This window comes from Ictidomys tridecemlineatus, chromosome 8, assembly GCF_052094955.1.
Source record: "Ictidomys tridecemlineatus isolate mIctTri1 chromosome 8, mIctTri1.hap1, whole genome shotgun sequence".
NCBI lineage: Eukaryota > Metazoa > Chordata > Mammalia > Rodentia > Sciuridae > Ictidomys > Ictidomys tridecemlineatus.
Genome location: NC_135484.1, coordinates 12,449,404 through 12,467,710, shown reverse-complemented (window position 1 = coordinate 12,467,710; position 18,307 = coordinate 12,449,404). Strand labels below are relative to the sequence as shown.

The 18,307-nt window shown below is 42.6% G+C and overlaps 1 protein-coding gene across 1 annotated transcript; it reads right to left on the bottom strand.

Moving 5' to 3' along the window:
• Positions 1 to 16,574: 16,574 nt before the first annotated feature.
• On the bottom strand, positions 16,575 to 18,065 carry LOC144366009 (sperm motility kinase 2B-like). Its single transcript, XM_078018947.1, has one exon. It carries the CDS (start codon positions 18,063 to 18,065, stop codon positions 16,575 to 16,577), a length of 1,491 nt encoding a protein of 496 aa, XP_077875073.1.
• Between the last annotated feature and the right edge of the window lie 242 nt (positions 18,066 to 18,307).

Genomic DNA, 18,307 nt, shown 5'->3' with positions numbered 1-18,307 from the left:
ACAGCCCTCTTTATTTGATGAACAGCAATACACTCTAACTGGCTGCTCAAGTCATCAAGTGACTGACTGCTGAGCAGTGTGTGGCAGTGAGGTAACGGGGGCCTGATGGCATTCATCCAGCTTGCCACCTTCAGAGAACTGAGAAAGAACAGCTATGCTTGGAAGAGTTCTGCAGGGAGGTTTGTGCTAAGGCAGAAGCAACAAGTGGTAAGATGTATCTGGCCAAGCTCCCTAGTGCTGGATTCTCTTTCCACAATGTGCTGGGCATAAATTAACTGGACTCTTTAGGCAATTATAAGGGCATTCTTTCCATTTAACACATGATGAAGCAAAGGCATAGAAAGATCAGATGCCATATGCAGAGTGACACAGAGGGCTAAGTGAGGAGTCAGGCACCTGGTTCCATAGTTGTTGCTCCAGCCCAACACCTTTGACAAATGATTTGAGCCCATGATTTGCTCAAAGTTAAATCCATCACACAATTCCAAAGAATGGCCAAGTTGTGTGAATATCAACTATCTTCAGTGTGGGAATAATTTTATATGATTTAGGTGCATAAATTTAAGAAAATAAGAAATAGAGTTATATTGTTTAGAATTCAGGTGCATGGAACTGACATAATCAGCCATAGTGTATTGCCCACTATAATACTTTCTTCTTACTTCTTATATTCATATTTAATTCATTCATTTTGCCTTTTTTTCCTCACTTTCATCCCTTTGATCATCCCTAATAGCACCTTATATTTACCCCAAATCATCATGTCACCATACACTTTGTGAATCCCATTTGCATAAGAGCTTTTGGTGATTTATCTTTTTATGTCTTCAAATTTTTCATTCGAAATATTTCTGTGAGTTCTCACACTGTCCCTCATAAGTATAGTAATTTCCTTTACACTGCTACATGATACTCCATCATTTCCGATAGCATATTTTACCTACCCAGTTATTGTGGAAAGACCTTACAATTGTTGCCCATTCTGGTTGTCTAACCATGCTGGACAGTCTCTTTGTGTAGAACAATTTTCCTCAAGAATATATCTCAAGGAATAGAGTCAAGTCACATTCTGTGCACAGATACAAATTCACCCTGCAGAAAAGTTGGACCTAACTATATTTAAGAAACAGAGAGAGATCCAATTTCCCACACTGATATCTGACCTGAATCTTAGCAGTAAAAAGTAGCATTTCATTGCTTTTTCTTAGTTTGAGAATTTTCTTCACTAATGAGATTGAATAATCTTTATCATCTTTTAGCTATTGTTTTCCTTCTTACAGATTTTTAAATCACATCCTTTCTTGGCTAACTAGTAGCACTCCTGTCTCATTATTTCTAAATTGAAAGAATTTCTTATATATTCAAGATTTTAATCCTTTTTATTCATATTGTGTACCAGAATCATCTCCAAGTCTGTGACCCGTCTTGTTATTTTTTCCCATGGGGATGATTGGCATAATAGAAATTATTACTGTGTGTTATTCAAAACCCTCAAATTTTCCATTTATATAATATATTTTATGCATTTTTATGTTTTTACATTTCCTTGAGGTTTAACATGCACAAAAAACATAGATTCCAATGAATGTTTACACATAGAACATTTTTAGCATCTGAGAAAGTTCTTATATGCATTTTACCAAACAAACCCCACACTCCTGTCCTCCCCCTCTGCAACTATCCTACGCTGTCATGCATGTGTTTGTTCCTCAGCTTCATATAAATGGGATCATACATTAGGCAATCCTTCGTGTCTGGTTTCATGCACTCATTGCTACATAGTGAGATTTCTGGACATTGTGGGCAACAGTAGTTCTATTTGTCCATGTGCAGTTTTACACTGAATAAATTGTTTTGGTTAGCTTTTTCACCTTTGTGACCAAAGACCTGATGAGAACAATTTTAGAGAAGGAAAAGTTTATTAGGGGTTCATGACTTCAGAGGTCTCTTTCTGCCCAAAATGAGGCAGAACATAACATCATGGCAGAAAGGTGTGGAGGAGGAAAACAGCTCAGGACATGACTACCAGGAAGCAGAGAGAAATTGCTACCTTTAGCACAGACAAAATAGAAACCCCAAAGGCTTGCCCTCAGTGCCCCATCTCCTCTGGCCACACCCTGTCTGTCTACAGTTACCACCCACTAATTCCTATCGGAGAACTAATGCACTGATTAGGTTAAGGTTCTCAAAACCAATCATTTCACCTCTAAACTTTCTTGCATTGTCTCACACATGAGCTTTTTGGGGACAGCTCATATCTAAACCATAACATAAATATACCACAATTTATCCATTAATTAGAATTTAATGGTTCCAATTTGGTGCTATTATAAACTGTTATATATTATATATGACAAACTTTTCAAACACATTTTGTATATAAGTCTTTAAGTGGATACATGCACTCATTTCTCTTTAATAAAGTTTTCTATAATGCTATGGATATATAAAATTTCTAGGTCAAGGGATGTGTATGTATTTGGTACTAATAGGTATTACAAAACCAGTTTTCAAGTGGTTGTCCCAGTTAGCACTCCAAAGAGCAATATCCAAGAGCTCTAATTGTTCCTTGCCATGATTTTGTGTTGTTGGTCTTCTTGATTATAGCCATTCTCATGAGTGTTTAACAGAATCATATTGTGCTTATTCTTTGTGTCTAAATATTTAACTTCAATTCTCTGGTTTTTAACTAATTGGTATGAGGAACATTAAGTCGAGAGTGCTACTGTAATAATTAGTACACAAGGACAATCAATATGCCCCAGGCAACTTCCTGTTCCAAGAGAAGATATTACCATTTTTTTGTTTTTCGTTTGTGTTTTAGTACTGGACATCAAACTCAGGGCCTTGCATATAATGGGCAAGCACTCTGCCACTGAGCTATACCCTAGCCCTTTTTTATTTTATTTTGAGTGAGGGTCTTAATAAGCTGCCATGACTGACCTGGAACATGTGATACCCTGCCTCAGCCTCCAGAGTAGCTGGGATTACAGGTGTGCAACACCAGACCCAGCAAGATATTATTATTTAAGAATATTTTCTAATACAGATATTAACTTTAATCAACTTTATTTTCAACATCTAGTTATGCATAAAATTCTTAATTTTAATGTTTTCATTGACTAATGTGTTACCAGATTTCTTAGTGTAAACCCCTTGCTAAATAACTAAAATTCAATTCAGTGTATTATGCTGTTAATCTTTAACACACTGTCTACTTGGAATGTTTCTGTTGCTATTGATAGGCAGGCAAGCATGATTTGTTGACATTTGTATGTGCTATATTTGGGAGCATTAATATCAAGGTTACATTTTCTTTATAAAAGACATTAAAATTTTTATGCCTCTCCTCTCTAGAATTAGTCCAATAGTATTGACTAGGTCTGGTTCAAAGCACGGTGAGAACTTTCTTTGCCGCTCTCCAGCCTGATCCTGTTTTTAGGAAGTAACCTGAGAGCAAGCCCTGCTTATTCTGCAGCATCTAGCTTACTTATGTTTTCTTTAAGGCAATGTAAACCAGAGACTCTGGTACCAGAGGCCTGGGGTTAAAATCTTGTTATATGATGATTAGCTATTGTCCTCGGAAGACCACCTCTCCTAATATACCTCTATTTCTTCAATTGAAAAATGAGAATCATAAAATAATTATAATAATAGTAATGATGATGATAATACTTATAGGTTTGTTGGAAATTTTTGAAGAATTAAGGTATGTAAAGCCCTCAGAACAGTGTCGTCTGAAACAGATTAAACAGCCTTTAGTGCTATTATTTCATCTCTTCTGGGGGCAATTTGGACAATTTACCTTCTTGTAGAAAATGTATTTCATCAAATTAAACTGCACAATATGGGTAGAGTCATCTCTTCTGTGTCTTCAAATTCCCTTCACATTTTTTTGTTACTTCCTCATTATCACTTGTTATATTTTATTGGCATCCTGCTCTGTTCACTTTGATTGGTTTTCCTAACAGTTTTATGGTCTACTTTTCCTCCCAATGAACTAACATGAGATGTATTCATTATTTGCAGTGATTTTCAGCTTCTACTTCATTTTCTGCCCTGATTTTTATTTGTTCTTTCTTTTTGTTTATTTTATTTCTCAGTTTGGGGGAATATTCTTGCTTAATGTTGTTATTTACTACTTGATTTATCTGTTTCAAACATCGTTTGATCAACAATAACAAAAGATAAGAAAATCAACGTACTTTTATTATTCTCCACAAAGTAGTTTCTTCAAGAAAAGTTCCTGAAACCACATTCTCAGAGTTCCTACCTGTTTGAACTCTTGTTTCTCTCTCTCTCTCTCTCTCTCTCTCTCTCTCTCTCTCTCTCTCTCTCTCTCTCTCTTTTTAATTTGGATGAGAGCAGGCCTGAATACGCAAATTGTCATTTATTTGTTTTGGAAAGCCTGGTATCTGTCCACACCTGCTTGGCCTTTATTGAGTTTAACACCCCTTCTTCACATATCCTCTTTGGCCTATAGATGTCTCTTAATTGTATCAAGGATGGAGTTTGTCCTTCATTTCTCTTTTGGTTTACTTAGTTCCTTTGCTTGCTTTGTCCTCATTTAGAACATGGAAAAAATAAGCCCATCATCCTTACTCTGTTATTCAAAAACTGGAAATCTGCCAATCTCTCTATCATTCTTTATTATCAGATCCTATTGTTAGGTAGAAGATAGAACTTGAAGAAGGGACAAAAAAGGCCAAGAGAGGGTCCCACCCCTAGGGCCCTCAGCTCCTCCTATTTCTCTTTTTTTAAATAATGTAAACTGACCAAAAAAAAAAAAATCCTGGACTAAATATCATATTTCCTCTGCAAGTTAGAAAGCTGTTTCTAATGCAATTGTCCTGTCACTACGTATTTCCCAGCCCATCATTCCTTCCAGCCCCCAAGACCCTCAAGTACTTGAGAGAAAATTGATACAAAAAAAATTTGAAAAAAAATCAACATTATTCTTTGAAATGGTTTCTTAGCAAATTTTCATACAAAATGTAAGAAAAAATATAGCTAAATTTTCAACATTGACGTCTTAAAACACAAAATTCAGAGCAAGAACATGAGTTTTACAAAAGGTCACTTTACCTTAATATAAGCTTCGCAGTTGCCCTCGACCATTGCAAAGCAGGAATCACATGGATGTGATATTTCGGTAGATCTTTATAGCAAAAAATGTAAAACAAAAACGGGTGAGTAGTTTTCTTTTTAAAATGAACCTGTTTAAAGTCAAGGTGTAATTTATTAAAAGGTGTTTCTTGATTGATATAATTAAAATATGACCTCCATTAAAAAAAAAAAAAGAAAGAAACAACTCCTCCTGTGAGGGGACAAATGGGCCATCTCACCATTAAACAGAGATGAATTCAAGGAGAGTCACTGACCTTGGACATGCTTTGTGGATTGCCCGCCCCCACCCTCAGGCATTTTGGGGGAGAAAATAAACTTACACACATCACAGTAGAAAAGAAATGATGTCAGGTTCAACTGTCAATTAAGGTGTCAGTCACTTCCAGATCCATCCAAGGGAGAATGGGGACAACTAGCACAGCCCAAGGAAGTGGGCTCCACTGTGTACCCAGGGCCTGGAGCTACTACTTCATCGAGTCCTTCTGTGTTGTAGAATTCTCCTGAGATTATGTCCCCTTTTTGTTAGAGGATGGTTTCTTTGAAGAGACTCACATTTCTTTGGCTTGTGTTTTTCTCCCCTTTTCCCTTTTCTTTTTTCCCTTCTTTTAAATTCAGCTGGCTTTTCCGATGCACGGCCATCAGTATTCTTTTTGTCTCTTTGTTTGCAATATGACACGTATTCGATTACACAACTCGGTCAGAATTGCTCTCCCTGCTGAAATTCCACTGGCCTCTCCTTCCCGCTTCTCTGGGGCCTGGTAGTCTCTCATTATAATTGGTTACTACAGCATGGGGTATCCCACGGTTTGGAAGATCCCACTTAGACCAGATAAATTCTGGCTGGCAGAATCTTTTCTGCTATTTCTCCAATTGCCAGGGTTCACCCTCACTGTGGTCCCAGTGCAAGATACCTGAGGCGGTGGGCATTCAGGGAGCCTCGGTGTGGCCCTGGAGAGAGCCAGCCCTGCCTTTTGACCCCCTGTGTTTCTGGTCTCTTTTCTATTCTTCCAGAACCAAGGAGGAAAAAGAGAAGGGAGCGGAGGTACAGGCCTCTTCAAGAAGGGGGTGGGTGTCATTTATGAGGGGAAACGTCCTCCAGAGCCTTCATGCCTTCATGGTGCCCTGTGGCCCTCCTCCTCCTCCTCCTCCTCCCCTCCTCTCTAAAAGAACTCTTCTATTTTCCCTCTTACCGTCTTCACAGCTGCATATCCTTGGGTTGTTTGAAACCATGAGTCCTGAGGCCACTCTTGGCTTCCCAGCTGAAGTTCCCAGCGGAAAGGAAAACAGGGCTGGGGATTTTATCACTCTTTTAGGTTGCTTCTCTGTCCAGTGGGTCTTCCCGTGAGCACTTGTCAGGAAGGACATGTCCACTGACGTGGAAATTGTCTTCACTCGGGTTTGTCTAGAGTCTCTGGGTGGGGCAGGAGGGGCCAGGGAATTATTGAGAATTCCGGGTGTTTTCTGGCTTGTTCTCTCTCACCTCCCACCTGGATTGCTTCCATGGAAGAGCACCCGCCATCCCAGATCTACACGGGGACTCCATTCTCAGTCTAACTGCTCCCGTTTTATCACTGTGCAGACACTAGCTCTTCTGGATGTTTTACCCACCTTGCTCAGCCCTGCCTCCCTTTCCTGTTCATTCCTCTTCTCTTTCTCTTCCTCCTTCCTCTGACACCTGTCTCCCACTCAGCTAAGCAACCTGATAGGCACCATTGTGTACTTCCTCTTTATTCAGAAAAGCTTTCACCCAGGCAGTGTTCTGCATCCGGATGAAGGTGGTGACACACAGATAAACACATTTCAAAAAGTCATCTAAATGTGCATGTATCTGCTTTATTATGTATAAATCATGACTTAAAATTTTAAATGGTTGTTAGTAGTCCTCTGAAAAGTGACAAAGAACAGCACTGGACAGAATTAGAACAGAAGACAAAAATAATTACACACACAAGCCCACACCTACACACACTCACACACATACACACACACTCATAAACACTTGATGACACTTCCCAGTTATTTATCAACCTCTTGTTCATCATCATTCATTGGATCATTACCTAATTCCCTTTAGATTTTCAAGTTGGCCATAAGTTGTAAGTAATATTTGTTCTAACTATTTCAATAACCTGCCACATCTGAGATTACATCTCCTGTCTCATTCCTGAAGTAGTGTATTTTTGCTCTCCCTGTAGGTACTTGGCACAGTTTTATCTGTTTTATTGGTTATACCTATCCAAAGACCAGGATTTGGGCTTAATTTTTTTTCTAATAAATTTGTCTTTTTTAATCTTCATTTCTTTCTAACTGTAATTATATAAATTGCTTTTCCTGGTTTATTTTGGCTTGTTCTTTTTTTTCCAATTTTTCATAAATTTTTATGTGATTTTTACATAGTGCATATGTGAAATACTTCTTGCACTCTTTAAATTGCATTCATTTGTATTGATTTATAGGCTTTCTTTATGTATTCTAAGCAATATATTGTATATATGTTATAAAAAAGAAATATATTTACATTCAAACTAACATGTATTATCTCACATAGTTATTTTTTGTATATGTATGTATGTGGAGAACATCTAAGATTTAGACTCCTATCAAAATTCACATACACAACAGTGTCTATTTTTACTGTTTCACCTATGCTTTTGACTTTATACCAAAAAAAATCACTGCCCAGATCAATGTTAAAAAGCTTTCTGTCTATATTTTCTTCTTAGCAAAATTCACATATACAACATCCACATATACAAAGTTCACACATACAACAATGCAACATTGTTGATTAATGTACACATAGCAGTACAGTAATCAACACATAGCTGTATAATAATCAATATATTGATTTCATGTGTTTTACAGATATACCCAACAGTGGGATTGCTGGATAATTAGGTAACTTAATCTTTAATTATTTTAGAAGTTTTTTTTTCCCTCCAATTTAGTAGACTGCCTTTTTATTGTGGGTTGGTCATTACCTTGGCAGTGAAGAGAATTTACAGTTTGATACAATTCCATCTGTCTATTTTTACTGTTTCACCTACAGTTTTCATTTCATACCAAAAATAAATAAATAAAATCATTGCCCAGACCAATGTTAAAAAGCTTTCTGTCTATGTTTTCTTCTAAAATTTTATAGGTTCATAAATTTCAGGTTTTATATTTAAGTCTTTATTTTGAGGTTGCATTTGTATATGGGTTCAGAAAAGGGTCCAATTTCATTCTTCTGCATTTGGATAGATGGTTTCCCAATACCATTTACTGAAGACACTGCCCTTGCCCCACTGCGTTTTCTTGGCATCCTCTAAAAAGTAAGTTGACGATGGATGTGTGGACTTATTCCTGGACTTTCTCTTCTATTTCACTGGTCTATCCATTGTTTTTATGCCAATACAACATTGTTTTGGTTACTGTAGGTTTGTAATACATTTTGAAATCAGGGATGAAAAAATGTTTCAATTCTTTTTTGCTCAATATTGTAAAGTGGCATTTAAATTTATATTTTCTAACCTACTTTCTGGTGTCCAGGAATGTAATAAGTTTTTAGTTAATGAACATTTTTATTTCTGCTAATAATCTGTAAATATAATCTTTGTAAATAACACAATATCTATAAATATGACTTTGTTCTTTTTTATCTTTTATTTTTACTTTCTTTCTTACAGTATAATAACCTTATCTTCTTCCTGAAATAAAATGAAGGTTACTAAAATCCTACAATTCAGAATGCATGCTTTCAACTTCTTCTATATTCATAATTTTAGACCCCACCGCAGGGTCCTCAGAATAATTGATGTCTGGCTATGCCTTGTCACACCAGTTTATTTGAGGGGTGTATTTGGTCTGAATTTAAATTTCAGCCTATGAACATTCACCAGTCCCACTTCACTTACTTGGACTAGACAGTGTCTCTGGAGGCCAGGGGCTAGGGAAATTGCGGTGCTATCACTGTTACTTTAACAGATAATTCACATTCCACAAAATGAAATACTTATTCCCTAGAGGAGCTCAGGGAGCTGAAGAGCATGTTTAAATCGTCTGTCCATTATCACTTTGGAATGCTTCTATTGCTTATTCCATTAGTCGATTCGGTGACTCAAAGCCAGATGTTTCTATCCCCATGTGAAAAGCCCTAGATTTAGTCTAAAATTACAAATATACTAGAGTGTAGAAAATGGCATTTTGAAATGGGGCAAAGTGTTGAACATCAGAACACTTTGAGTACGTCTGAACTAGCACCAAAAATGTATGTGTTAAAATATATTCTCTGTATCATTGTGTTGCAAGACATACCAGTCTTTATTATTAAGATCTTCTTTTAATACACTATACTTTCACCCTTTCACCTATATTACACCTTAAAAAATAGGTAGTCATCATTTTTCTTTCTGACCTATGACAGACCAATGACATCTCCCTCCTACTTACCCAGGGGTTCCATCACCAGGCTATCCTTGCTTATGTCCTCTACAATGCTGAATTATTCTATTTATTTAAAATGATACATATTAAAAAGTCCATGTTTTAAGCTTAGACAAGCATCTGCTGAATTTTTTTCTTTCTTTTTTTCTTTTCTTTTTTTTTTTTTACTTACTACCTGAATAACTAAAAGCTAAATAAGGAAAAGCCAGAAAGAAAAACAAAAGCACCTTCTTTGATGGATGAAAATGTGTTGGCAGGAATGCTGGTGCAGCAAGACAGTTGATAAAAAAATAATAACTTATAGTCACCAAAGAACAAGGAGCCATTTTGATTCTAACTGAATGGTTTCAACAACTCAGCAGATGAAGAGCAAATTCATTTTCTCTCTCCAACATAGAAACATAGCCTTTGCAATAATTCTGTTATGTGGTATTGCCAAAACTTCCACAGTAACAAAGGTACTGTGACAGTCTGCCTCCACAGAGTCTAATGAGATATCTTCACCAGTATCTTATACAGGGGTGCACTCACACTGAATCTTTCCCAACAGATATGGGATTTAAGGCAATGACTCAGCCTTAAATCAATGGTAATATTAATTCAGAATAATTCCAGCCATGCCTATAGAAATCTGATATTCATTGCCACAGAGTATCTAGATTGATTCCTTATAATGAAAATAGGTTTATTTAGCTCACAGTCTAGAGATTCAAGAGCATCACACTGACATCTGCTGGGTTCTGGACCCCCTTGGCCATGTCAATCATAGTATATGGTATCACAGTGGAGCACATGTGTGAGGGAAACATCACGTGACCAAACAACAAGCTGGACAGTAGGGAGGGGCCAAGTATTGCTCTCTTACAACCAACCCTCTGGAGCACCCCAATGATCTAATCATCCCTTGTAAGTCCCACCTCTTAAAAAGCTCTAGCACTCAATATAGCTACACTGTGTACCCAGGTTCTAACACATGAGTTCTTGGGGGATACACTCAAACCAATCTGAACCATTGCAATGGACAAAACAACAAACTTGTAGCAGCAGAAAAGAGGGTCAGGATCTTGAACCATATCTTTTCTATAACTGTACTCCATCTCTGCATGATCTTACCTATTAACATGTTTAATATCTCCCATACATTAGTGACTTCAATAATTAAAACTCAGCTCCTCTGTGTCCCTTGGGATCCACCCAATATCAAATAGACAAAATAATAGGAATATCTACTAGAAAACTTTTGTTCTTCTTAAATTCACTTTTCCTTAAGGTTGTTTTTTTTTTTTTCATCTTAGTGCTATCACTATTATCCCGGATGCTTCAGCCAATAAATGTAAACTAACATTTGATTTTTCTCTTCATCTTAGACCCCACCAGCAGTCAATCATCCAAACCTCTCATATGACTTCAGTTTCTTTCCTCCTGAACTCATCCGAGACCCCATCATCTCTCACCAAAACAACCGAATGACCCTCTAGCAGGTTTCTGCTGCTCTTGCCTCCCACATCCGTGTTCTGGTTCTCTGTTTTTACATAATAAACCTTATCAAAGCACAGTGATTTGCAGACATGAATTGCATTGTTTTTCCTGTCTGTGTGTTAAGTGGGCTCAGATGTTCAATTATTCAGCTGGTGCACTTGGTGACTTCAGCACAGTTGCTGTTAGATAATGAATGGGGAAACTGGGAAGGCTGGGCCTCTCTCTCCATGTAGTTTTAAGGTTTTTAGTCTTCATGTGAAATCTTCAATGGAATATCCAAGCGTATTACATGATAGCTAACAGTCCCCAAAGAGATTGTTCTAAGAGAGAGGAAGCAGAAGCTAAAAAAACCTTCATACAAGGTAGACGAGGAATGTCATGCTTGCTTGTTGGTGCCGAAGTCCAGCTTCAGCAAAATAACCAGGGGGTGACGAGCAACTTGTGTAGATTGATACAGCAGGAGTGGGAGCCGTTTATTGTAGGACCAGAGGGGTATATATACATTTCACACAGCTTATCTTAATTAACATAAACTAGATACAGCAGTCAACCAATAAGGAATCTCCACACTTAATGGCTCGCTGGCGTTACTTCACAAACCACTCCCTCTGCAAAATGCCAGGCGCCATCTTGACTTGTTTACAGACTCTAACATGTTGGAAATAAGTCAAACCCAAATTCGTCATGGTGGAGAGGAGTCCACAGAGTATGAATTCTGAAAAGCATTGTGCATTAGAATCCCAAGTTTGAAAAACAGCTTTCTCATTCTCTGGGTATCTTTTAAAAACAGGAATCAGAGAATGTCACTCTCTGCTCTCAACAACCAAACACTTTCCACCACTCCAACAATGGATATCAAGGTCCTTAGCATGACTCACCAGATCTTGCGGGCTATTGTCCATGCAGACTTCTCTAATACTAGTTATCACCCTCTAGAAAGGCCAGGAGCAAGCATACAAGTATTCTAAATTAACTCAATAATTTCCTCCATGTTTTTTTTCTTCATCTCCGTGCTATCACTATTATCCCGGATGCTTCATCCAATAAGTGTATTTATTGACTCAGGTGGACTGCAGGAAATGCACACTTAAATAAAGTCAGATGTGCAAGACTAGTGGACAAGAAATTGTCCCATGTCGGCAGGACTGAGAGACAAATAGAACTTCTATCACCTTATACTACTACTATCTTATGTATAAAGGCCCATCAAACTCATTGCATCACTCAAACACTGCATTAACAGGCAGACTTGGAATTACTTTTTCTTTTTTAACATAAGAACCCAAGTCTTCTAGCCACAGTGACTTGTCTAATGCCAAATATATAACAAGTGGTGGAGCCAGAACATAAAAGTGTCTCTTATAATTATTTGCTCAGTATTCTTGCTACTTCTCATAATTAAAAAAAATAATACAGAAAAATAAGATATCACACTATTGGAAAAAATAGATAAAATGTAGCAATTTATACTTGTAGAGTAGAGTGCTGTCTGATATCTGCCTTATCTCCTCAACTCAGTTATTGGAAAAAATAAAATTTACAGGTGCTCTTTGGCATTTTTTTTCTTCATTGTAGACAATAGCTAGATACATCTCAGCACATTTTTTTTTCTTTTGGTACCAGGGATTGAACCCAGGCGTGCTTAACCACTGAGCCATAGCTTCCCAGTCCTTTTTTAATTTTTATTTTGAGACAGGATCTCAGTAGGTTGTTTGCAGCCTCTCTAAGTTGCTGAGGTTGGCTTTGAATCTACAATGCCCCTGTAAAAGCCCCCTAAAATGCTGGGAATACAGATGTGTGCCATCCCACCTGGCAGCAGAATCTTCAAAATACACTCCAACTGAAGAAAAGAACTGGCTACCTAGCCCCACAATAGTCCATACCATCGCTTTCTAGATGTTTAACAGGATTGCAACGAGAATGTTTGGTTTTATTTCCCCCTGAGATATACGAACAATTGCTTTAAATTCCTTTTTTATATTGACATAAATATTACCCTCTCTGGCAAATAGTCTGTTCAAATTGGACAGTTACCTAAGAACCAAAGCATAACAAATACTGAAGTCCAAGGAATGACTTAAATGAGGAACCTTGGATAAGGGATAGTATAAAATAAAATAGCTTCTGAATTTTGTCCAGGTAGGGGTACATTACTGTTTCCTAAGACAAAACATGTATTGGGAAAAACAGTTCTCATGTACACGGTGATTATTTTTGGAGAGTGCGTTTGCAGGTAGTTGTCTGAGCCAGGAGTAGTATTTCAATTCTGGATTCCTGCTGCTGGCTCCACTGAGCTCCCTTGAGTCTGCACTGCACCAGAAAGCACAGCCCCATACCTGCAGTGGCCCACAGCTGTAATCCCAGCCCCTCAGGAGGCTGAGGCAGGAGAATCACAAGCTCAAGGCCAGCCTCAGCACTTAGCGAGATGCTGTCACAGGGCTTGAGAAGACCCAAGTTCCCCATGCGGGGGAGGACTCCTGTCTGCTTGAAAATATCAGGAAATGAGGCGGAGCAGGGGAAGAAGGAGGCCTGCAGGAGAGACTGGTGTGTCCATGCAGTAGGAGGAGGGAAGGAGTGGTCAAGGCTGTCAGGATGGCCTCATGGATACTGAGAGGGATCTGAAGAGGCAGTTCAGGGGTAAGGGTGGTCACTGTGAAGAGGGTCTCAAGGTGCGAGAAGCAGCAGGCTGGACAGGACTGGTACAGTGACCTAGAGATGCTAGGGAAGTTCCTTACGAAGTCAGCACGTAATCTTTCTAAGGCTGGCCTCCCAGACACACCTGCCCCTCAGTCCTATCCCAGAAATGGGGATTCTAGAAAATCTCACTTAGGCCTGTCAAAAATGACGCCACACAGGAACAGGAAGCCAAGCGATGGACTTTCATGTACACAAGTTGCAACCCCTGCCAAACCCACCCTGGAGCCAGGGGAGCTCAGCATTCACTCACATTTCTGGGGGCCAGAGTCTGACAGCCAGGGTGGCCCAGACTGGTGCCCATTGAGGCCTCTCTCTGACCTTGCAGATGGCCTTCCTGCCTGTGTCCTCACAGTGGTACTCCTGGGAGTCTGTGCCCTGATATCCTCTGCCACAAGGGCACAGCTCACGTCGGATCAGGGCCACCCAGATGGCCTCATTGAACTAGATAACCCCCGAAAAGACCCTGTCTCCCCATACGGGCATATTCTCAGCTACTGGCTTAGGACTTCAAAACAAGGGGCTAGGAGTTGGCCCATCACACAGATGGGGCTGAATCCTCCCCAAACATCATGTGAGAAGATATGGGATCCCAGCCCTGTGAAGAGAGCTCACTCGATACCCTTGTAGTGAGGCCATTGTGACCTATACCAGTCCTGAGAGGACACTGTAATCATTATGGATCCGGTCAGGCCCATCCAGTCAGGTCACTTGAACCTGCAGGAGTCCCAGCTGGCTGCGTTGTCTCTCCCAGTCCTGCGCAGCCTTTTCATCAACTCCAGTCCTGTGAGCACAGTCCCAGCAAGGCCGCTGGGGGGGGGCTTGGACCTGCACCTGTGGGTTGAACCCTTCTGCTCCACGTCCTCAGGATCATCCAAAAATATGTCTTCTTTTGTGTCACAATAAGAATATAAATTAAATTTAAAAACACTGATGACATAAAGAAAGACTGAGGGAAAACCATTTCTCTCCAGGGGAGGAAAGACGATCCCAGACAGAAGCAGTGGCCTTGACGCCTGCCACCCTCAGGTCACGGGTCGCTGGGGTCGTGGCCTGCTCAGCTGCCAGCGGCTTCTCAGAAGGTCCCTGAGGGAAGCAGCCAGGTCTGGACCCACGTGGCTGGTGGAGGGTGCTGCTTCTGGCCAGGCCTGGCTGGGCAGCCTCGGTTCTCAGAGTGGTTTCCCTGGTCCAAGGGCGGGATGACTGGCTGGGCTCCTCCCATGGGGAGCACTCAGGATCCCTGAGTTCCTGCTCAGTGGCAGTACCTCCAGCCCGTGCGTCTTCTGACTTGATTTCACCAGCAACATGGAATAATTGTTTACTTCTTTTTTAAAAAAATATTTTTATTATTTATTGATGGATTTTGATTTTATTTACTTTTTTGTATGCGGTGCAGAGAATTGAACCCAGCGCCTCACACATACTGGGCAAGCGCTCTACCACAGAGCCACAACCCCAGCCCAAATCATTGTTTTCTTAAAAGGACGATTGGGCAGCGGCAGAGACTCTCAGTGCCACCGCTACGTCACGCAAGCACTGGAGGTCTGTGCAGCTTTGCCTTCCCCCTCCTCTTCCAGCTCTTTATGGCCCTGTGTTCGAGAAGGTGGGGGAGCTGCGTTGCCAGTTCCTACCTAGGGAGGCCCTGGACTCCTCATGGCCTTGGATAAGCTCCTTTCTCTGTGTCAGTGTCAAGCTCTGCATTGTGCTGGGGGCACTGAGTCTGGCCACGGTCACCTATGAGAGTGTTGAGCATCTGGAGACCAGGAGCCTGGCCCAGACCCTCGCTGCCAGATGGCCCAGCCAAGCAGAGGAAGGAGAGATAGGGACAGCGAAGTGAGAGCTACAGGCAGGGGTGGTGGTGTCCAATACCCAGGATCACTTCCTGAGAAGTGTCTGCATGTGCACGCAGGGACGTTAGGACTTGCTACCTGTCCTGATGCTTATCTACCAGAGGCCCTCTAGTCATCAAGGAAGTGACGGGGCATGCCATGGACCACTGGAGTCATCAAGAACGCTTCCCAATGGGGCAGTGACAGAGGACCCCGCCATGCCAGGTGGGCACACCCGTGCCTGGGTGCACCTTCCCTTGCATCTCTCCTTCCCGGCACTGGCAATGTTTCCACAGCTCTCCACATCCTCCTCCTTTGTCCTTGTGCTGAGTCCCTTCACCTCTGCCCAGGACCCCTCAGGCAGACCCACCATGCCTGCCGTCCCATCTCCCTTCCCTGCACACAGTATCATGAAGACGATGCCATCGAACACTGGGGTCGCCCAGGCCTTCTCAGAGGTGATTTCTCCAACAGTTGCCACCCACCCTGTGGACAATGCTCAGGTAGTGACTCCTCCTGGCCAAGGTCACCAAGTAAAAGTCATGTCTACACTGGCTCAAGGGGAGAGACTCCCTCTACACAGGCACAAGGAGAGCCAATCTGTCTGAATAAACTCAAAGCACATGAATTTAATACTGATTCGAGGACAGTGAGTCCCTATCTACACTGCAGAGGGAGGCACAGAGGTCTAGGCCTTGGAGAGGATGGCTGGTGGGCCCCTGCGCTCAGCCTGAGGCCCCACCTTTCTTCTAATCAGCCTACATTTTAATCTTTGGAACAAATGCTATGACCCAATTTGTCTGAAACCGATTTATTAAGAAACATCTGAGAAGAATGGGGGAGAGGAGAGAGGGGCAAGGTGGAGTGTCCCAGCAGGGCGAAGTGTCCCAGGCAGAACAGTCTCTGAGGTCTTCCGCAGGTGGGGGCAGAGGAGAGATGGCCGTCCGCTGGCGCTGTCTGTCTGGCTGGCTCTCCACTTCCTTGGAGGCAGGCCGTCTATGGGTGTGGCACGTCTCTTCTCTATGACATTGGAGCCACTTTATCGCTGACACGTGGCACACAGCAGCAGCACAGGGCTCGGACACAGGCAGCGATCCTGCTCCTCACCCGTTTCCAGCCATTGGTGTGGCCAGGGCCTTGCCTCGGGGCTGTGTCCTGGGAGGAGGAGCTGCTGTGTGCCCTGGGCCACCAGACGAGGACCCTGGAGGGCTTGGGCCTGGGGAAGCCCGAGTCAGACTGGGAGCAGCTGCGGAGAGTGGGGGCCCCTGCAGGCGGGCAGCGCAGAGGAATGGCAGGCAGGCTGCCAGCCCTGATGCCCCTGTGCCCTGGCTGTTGGGCGTCCTCGGGCAGCGGGTTCTCAGAGGGCAAGGGGGAGGTGCGCAGGGCAGGCTGGCTGGCGCTCCTCTGTGGGAGGACAGGGACATGGGAGAGATTCTCGGGGCGCTGGCGAGGCCTAAGCCACTGAGGCACAGGCTGCCCCTGGAAGGCGCTCCCTACCCCCTGGCCTTGCTGGTGCTTCAGGATGAGGTACGTCGCCATCACCGCATCAAACTTCCTCTTGGCCAGAGACACCCAGGTTTGGTAGGGATCAAAACCCATGTCGAACAGCATGGTCAGGATGGCAGGGTCTGGGCGTGTGGGGAGGGCCTGGCTGGAAGGATGGGGTGCACACGGCTCACCCTGCCGCAGCCATGGGTGCTGCAGGATCTGCTTCACTGTGGGTCGCTTCTTGGGTTTCAAGACCAGGATCTGGCGGATGAGCCTTCGTGCTTTGACGGGAACAGAGCTGGGCACCTGGAACCTTGCCAGAAGGATCCTCATCAGCATCTCCTGAGGGGTGTCCCCCCTGAATGGGAGGCTCCCCGTCAACATAAAATAGAGAGTGACGCCCAGGCTCCAGATGTCCGCTGAGGGGCCCTCATACTCTTGCTCCAGGACAATTTCTGGGGCGATGTAAGCCAGAGTACCCCATAAGTCATTCAGCTTCTGGCCGGCCGTGAACCTGGCGCTGAGGCCGAAGTCAATGAGTTTCACGTGTCCTCTGGCATCCAGCATGATGTTCGCTGGCTTCAGGTCTCTGTGCATGATGCCCTTGTCGTGGCAGTGGCCCAGGGCACACACGATCTGCCTGAAGAGTCTGCGGGCCTCCTCCTGCGGCATGCCACCACGTGGGATGCACTCAAGTAGCTGTCCCCCACCTGCATGCTCCATCACCATGTACAGGTTTTCCCTGGTCCTGATCACCTGGAAGAGCTGGATCACGTTGGGGTGCTCCAGGCTCTCCAACATTAGAGGTTCGGAGAGGTCCGACATGTCCTCTGTCTCCGTCTTCAGGACTTTCACTGCCACCTCTGCCCCCGTGAGGCGATGGCGGGCCAGGTGGACCTGGCCAAACTCGCCATGCCCAATGGCCCTCAGGACCTCATACTGGTCCAGGAAGCCTGGCTCCTGGCAGGAGCCCGGCCCCAGCAACGCTACTCTAGACTGACTACTCTTGCTAACCATGGACATCCTGAGCAGGAACACCCACTAAGGATGCTAGCTGAAAAAAAAATAACAAACCAAAACAACAAATCCAAATCAAAAACCAAAACCAGACAAAACAAAAAACCCAAATCAAAAAACCAATATCCACAGACCACAACCACCGACCGCCAACCACCAAACGCACTAACTACCTGGGAGTCCGACAGGTCACCACCAAGAGCTTCCTGTACTAGTGGACAAAGCCCAGCCTCAGCCGCCCCCTTATA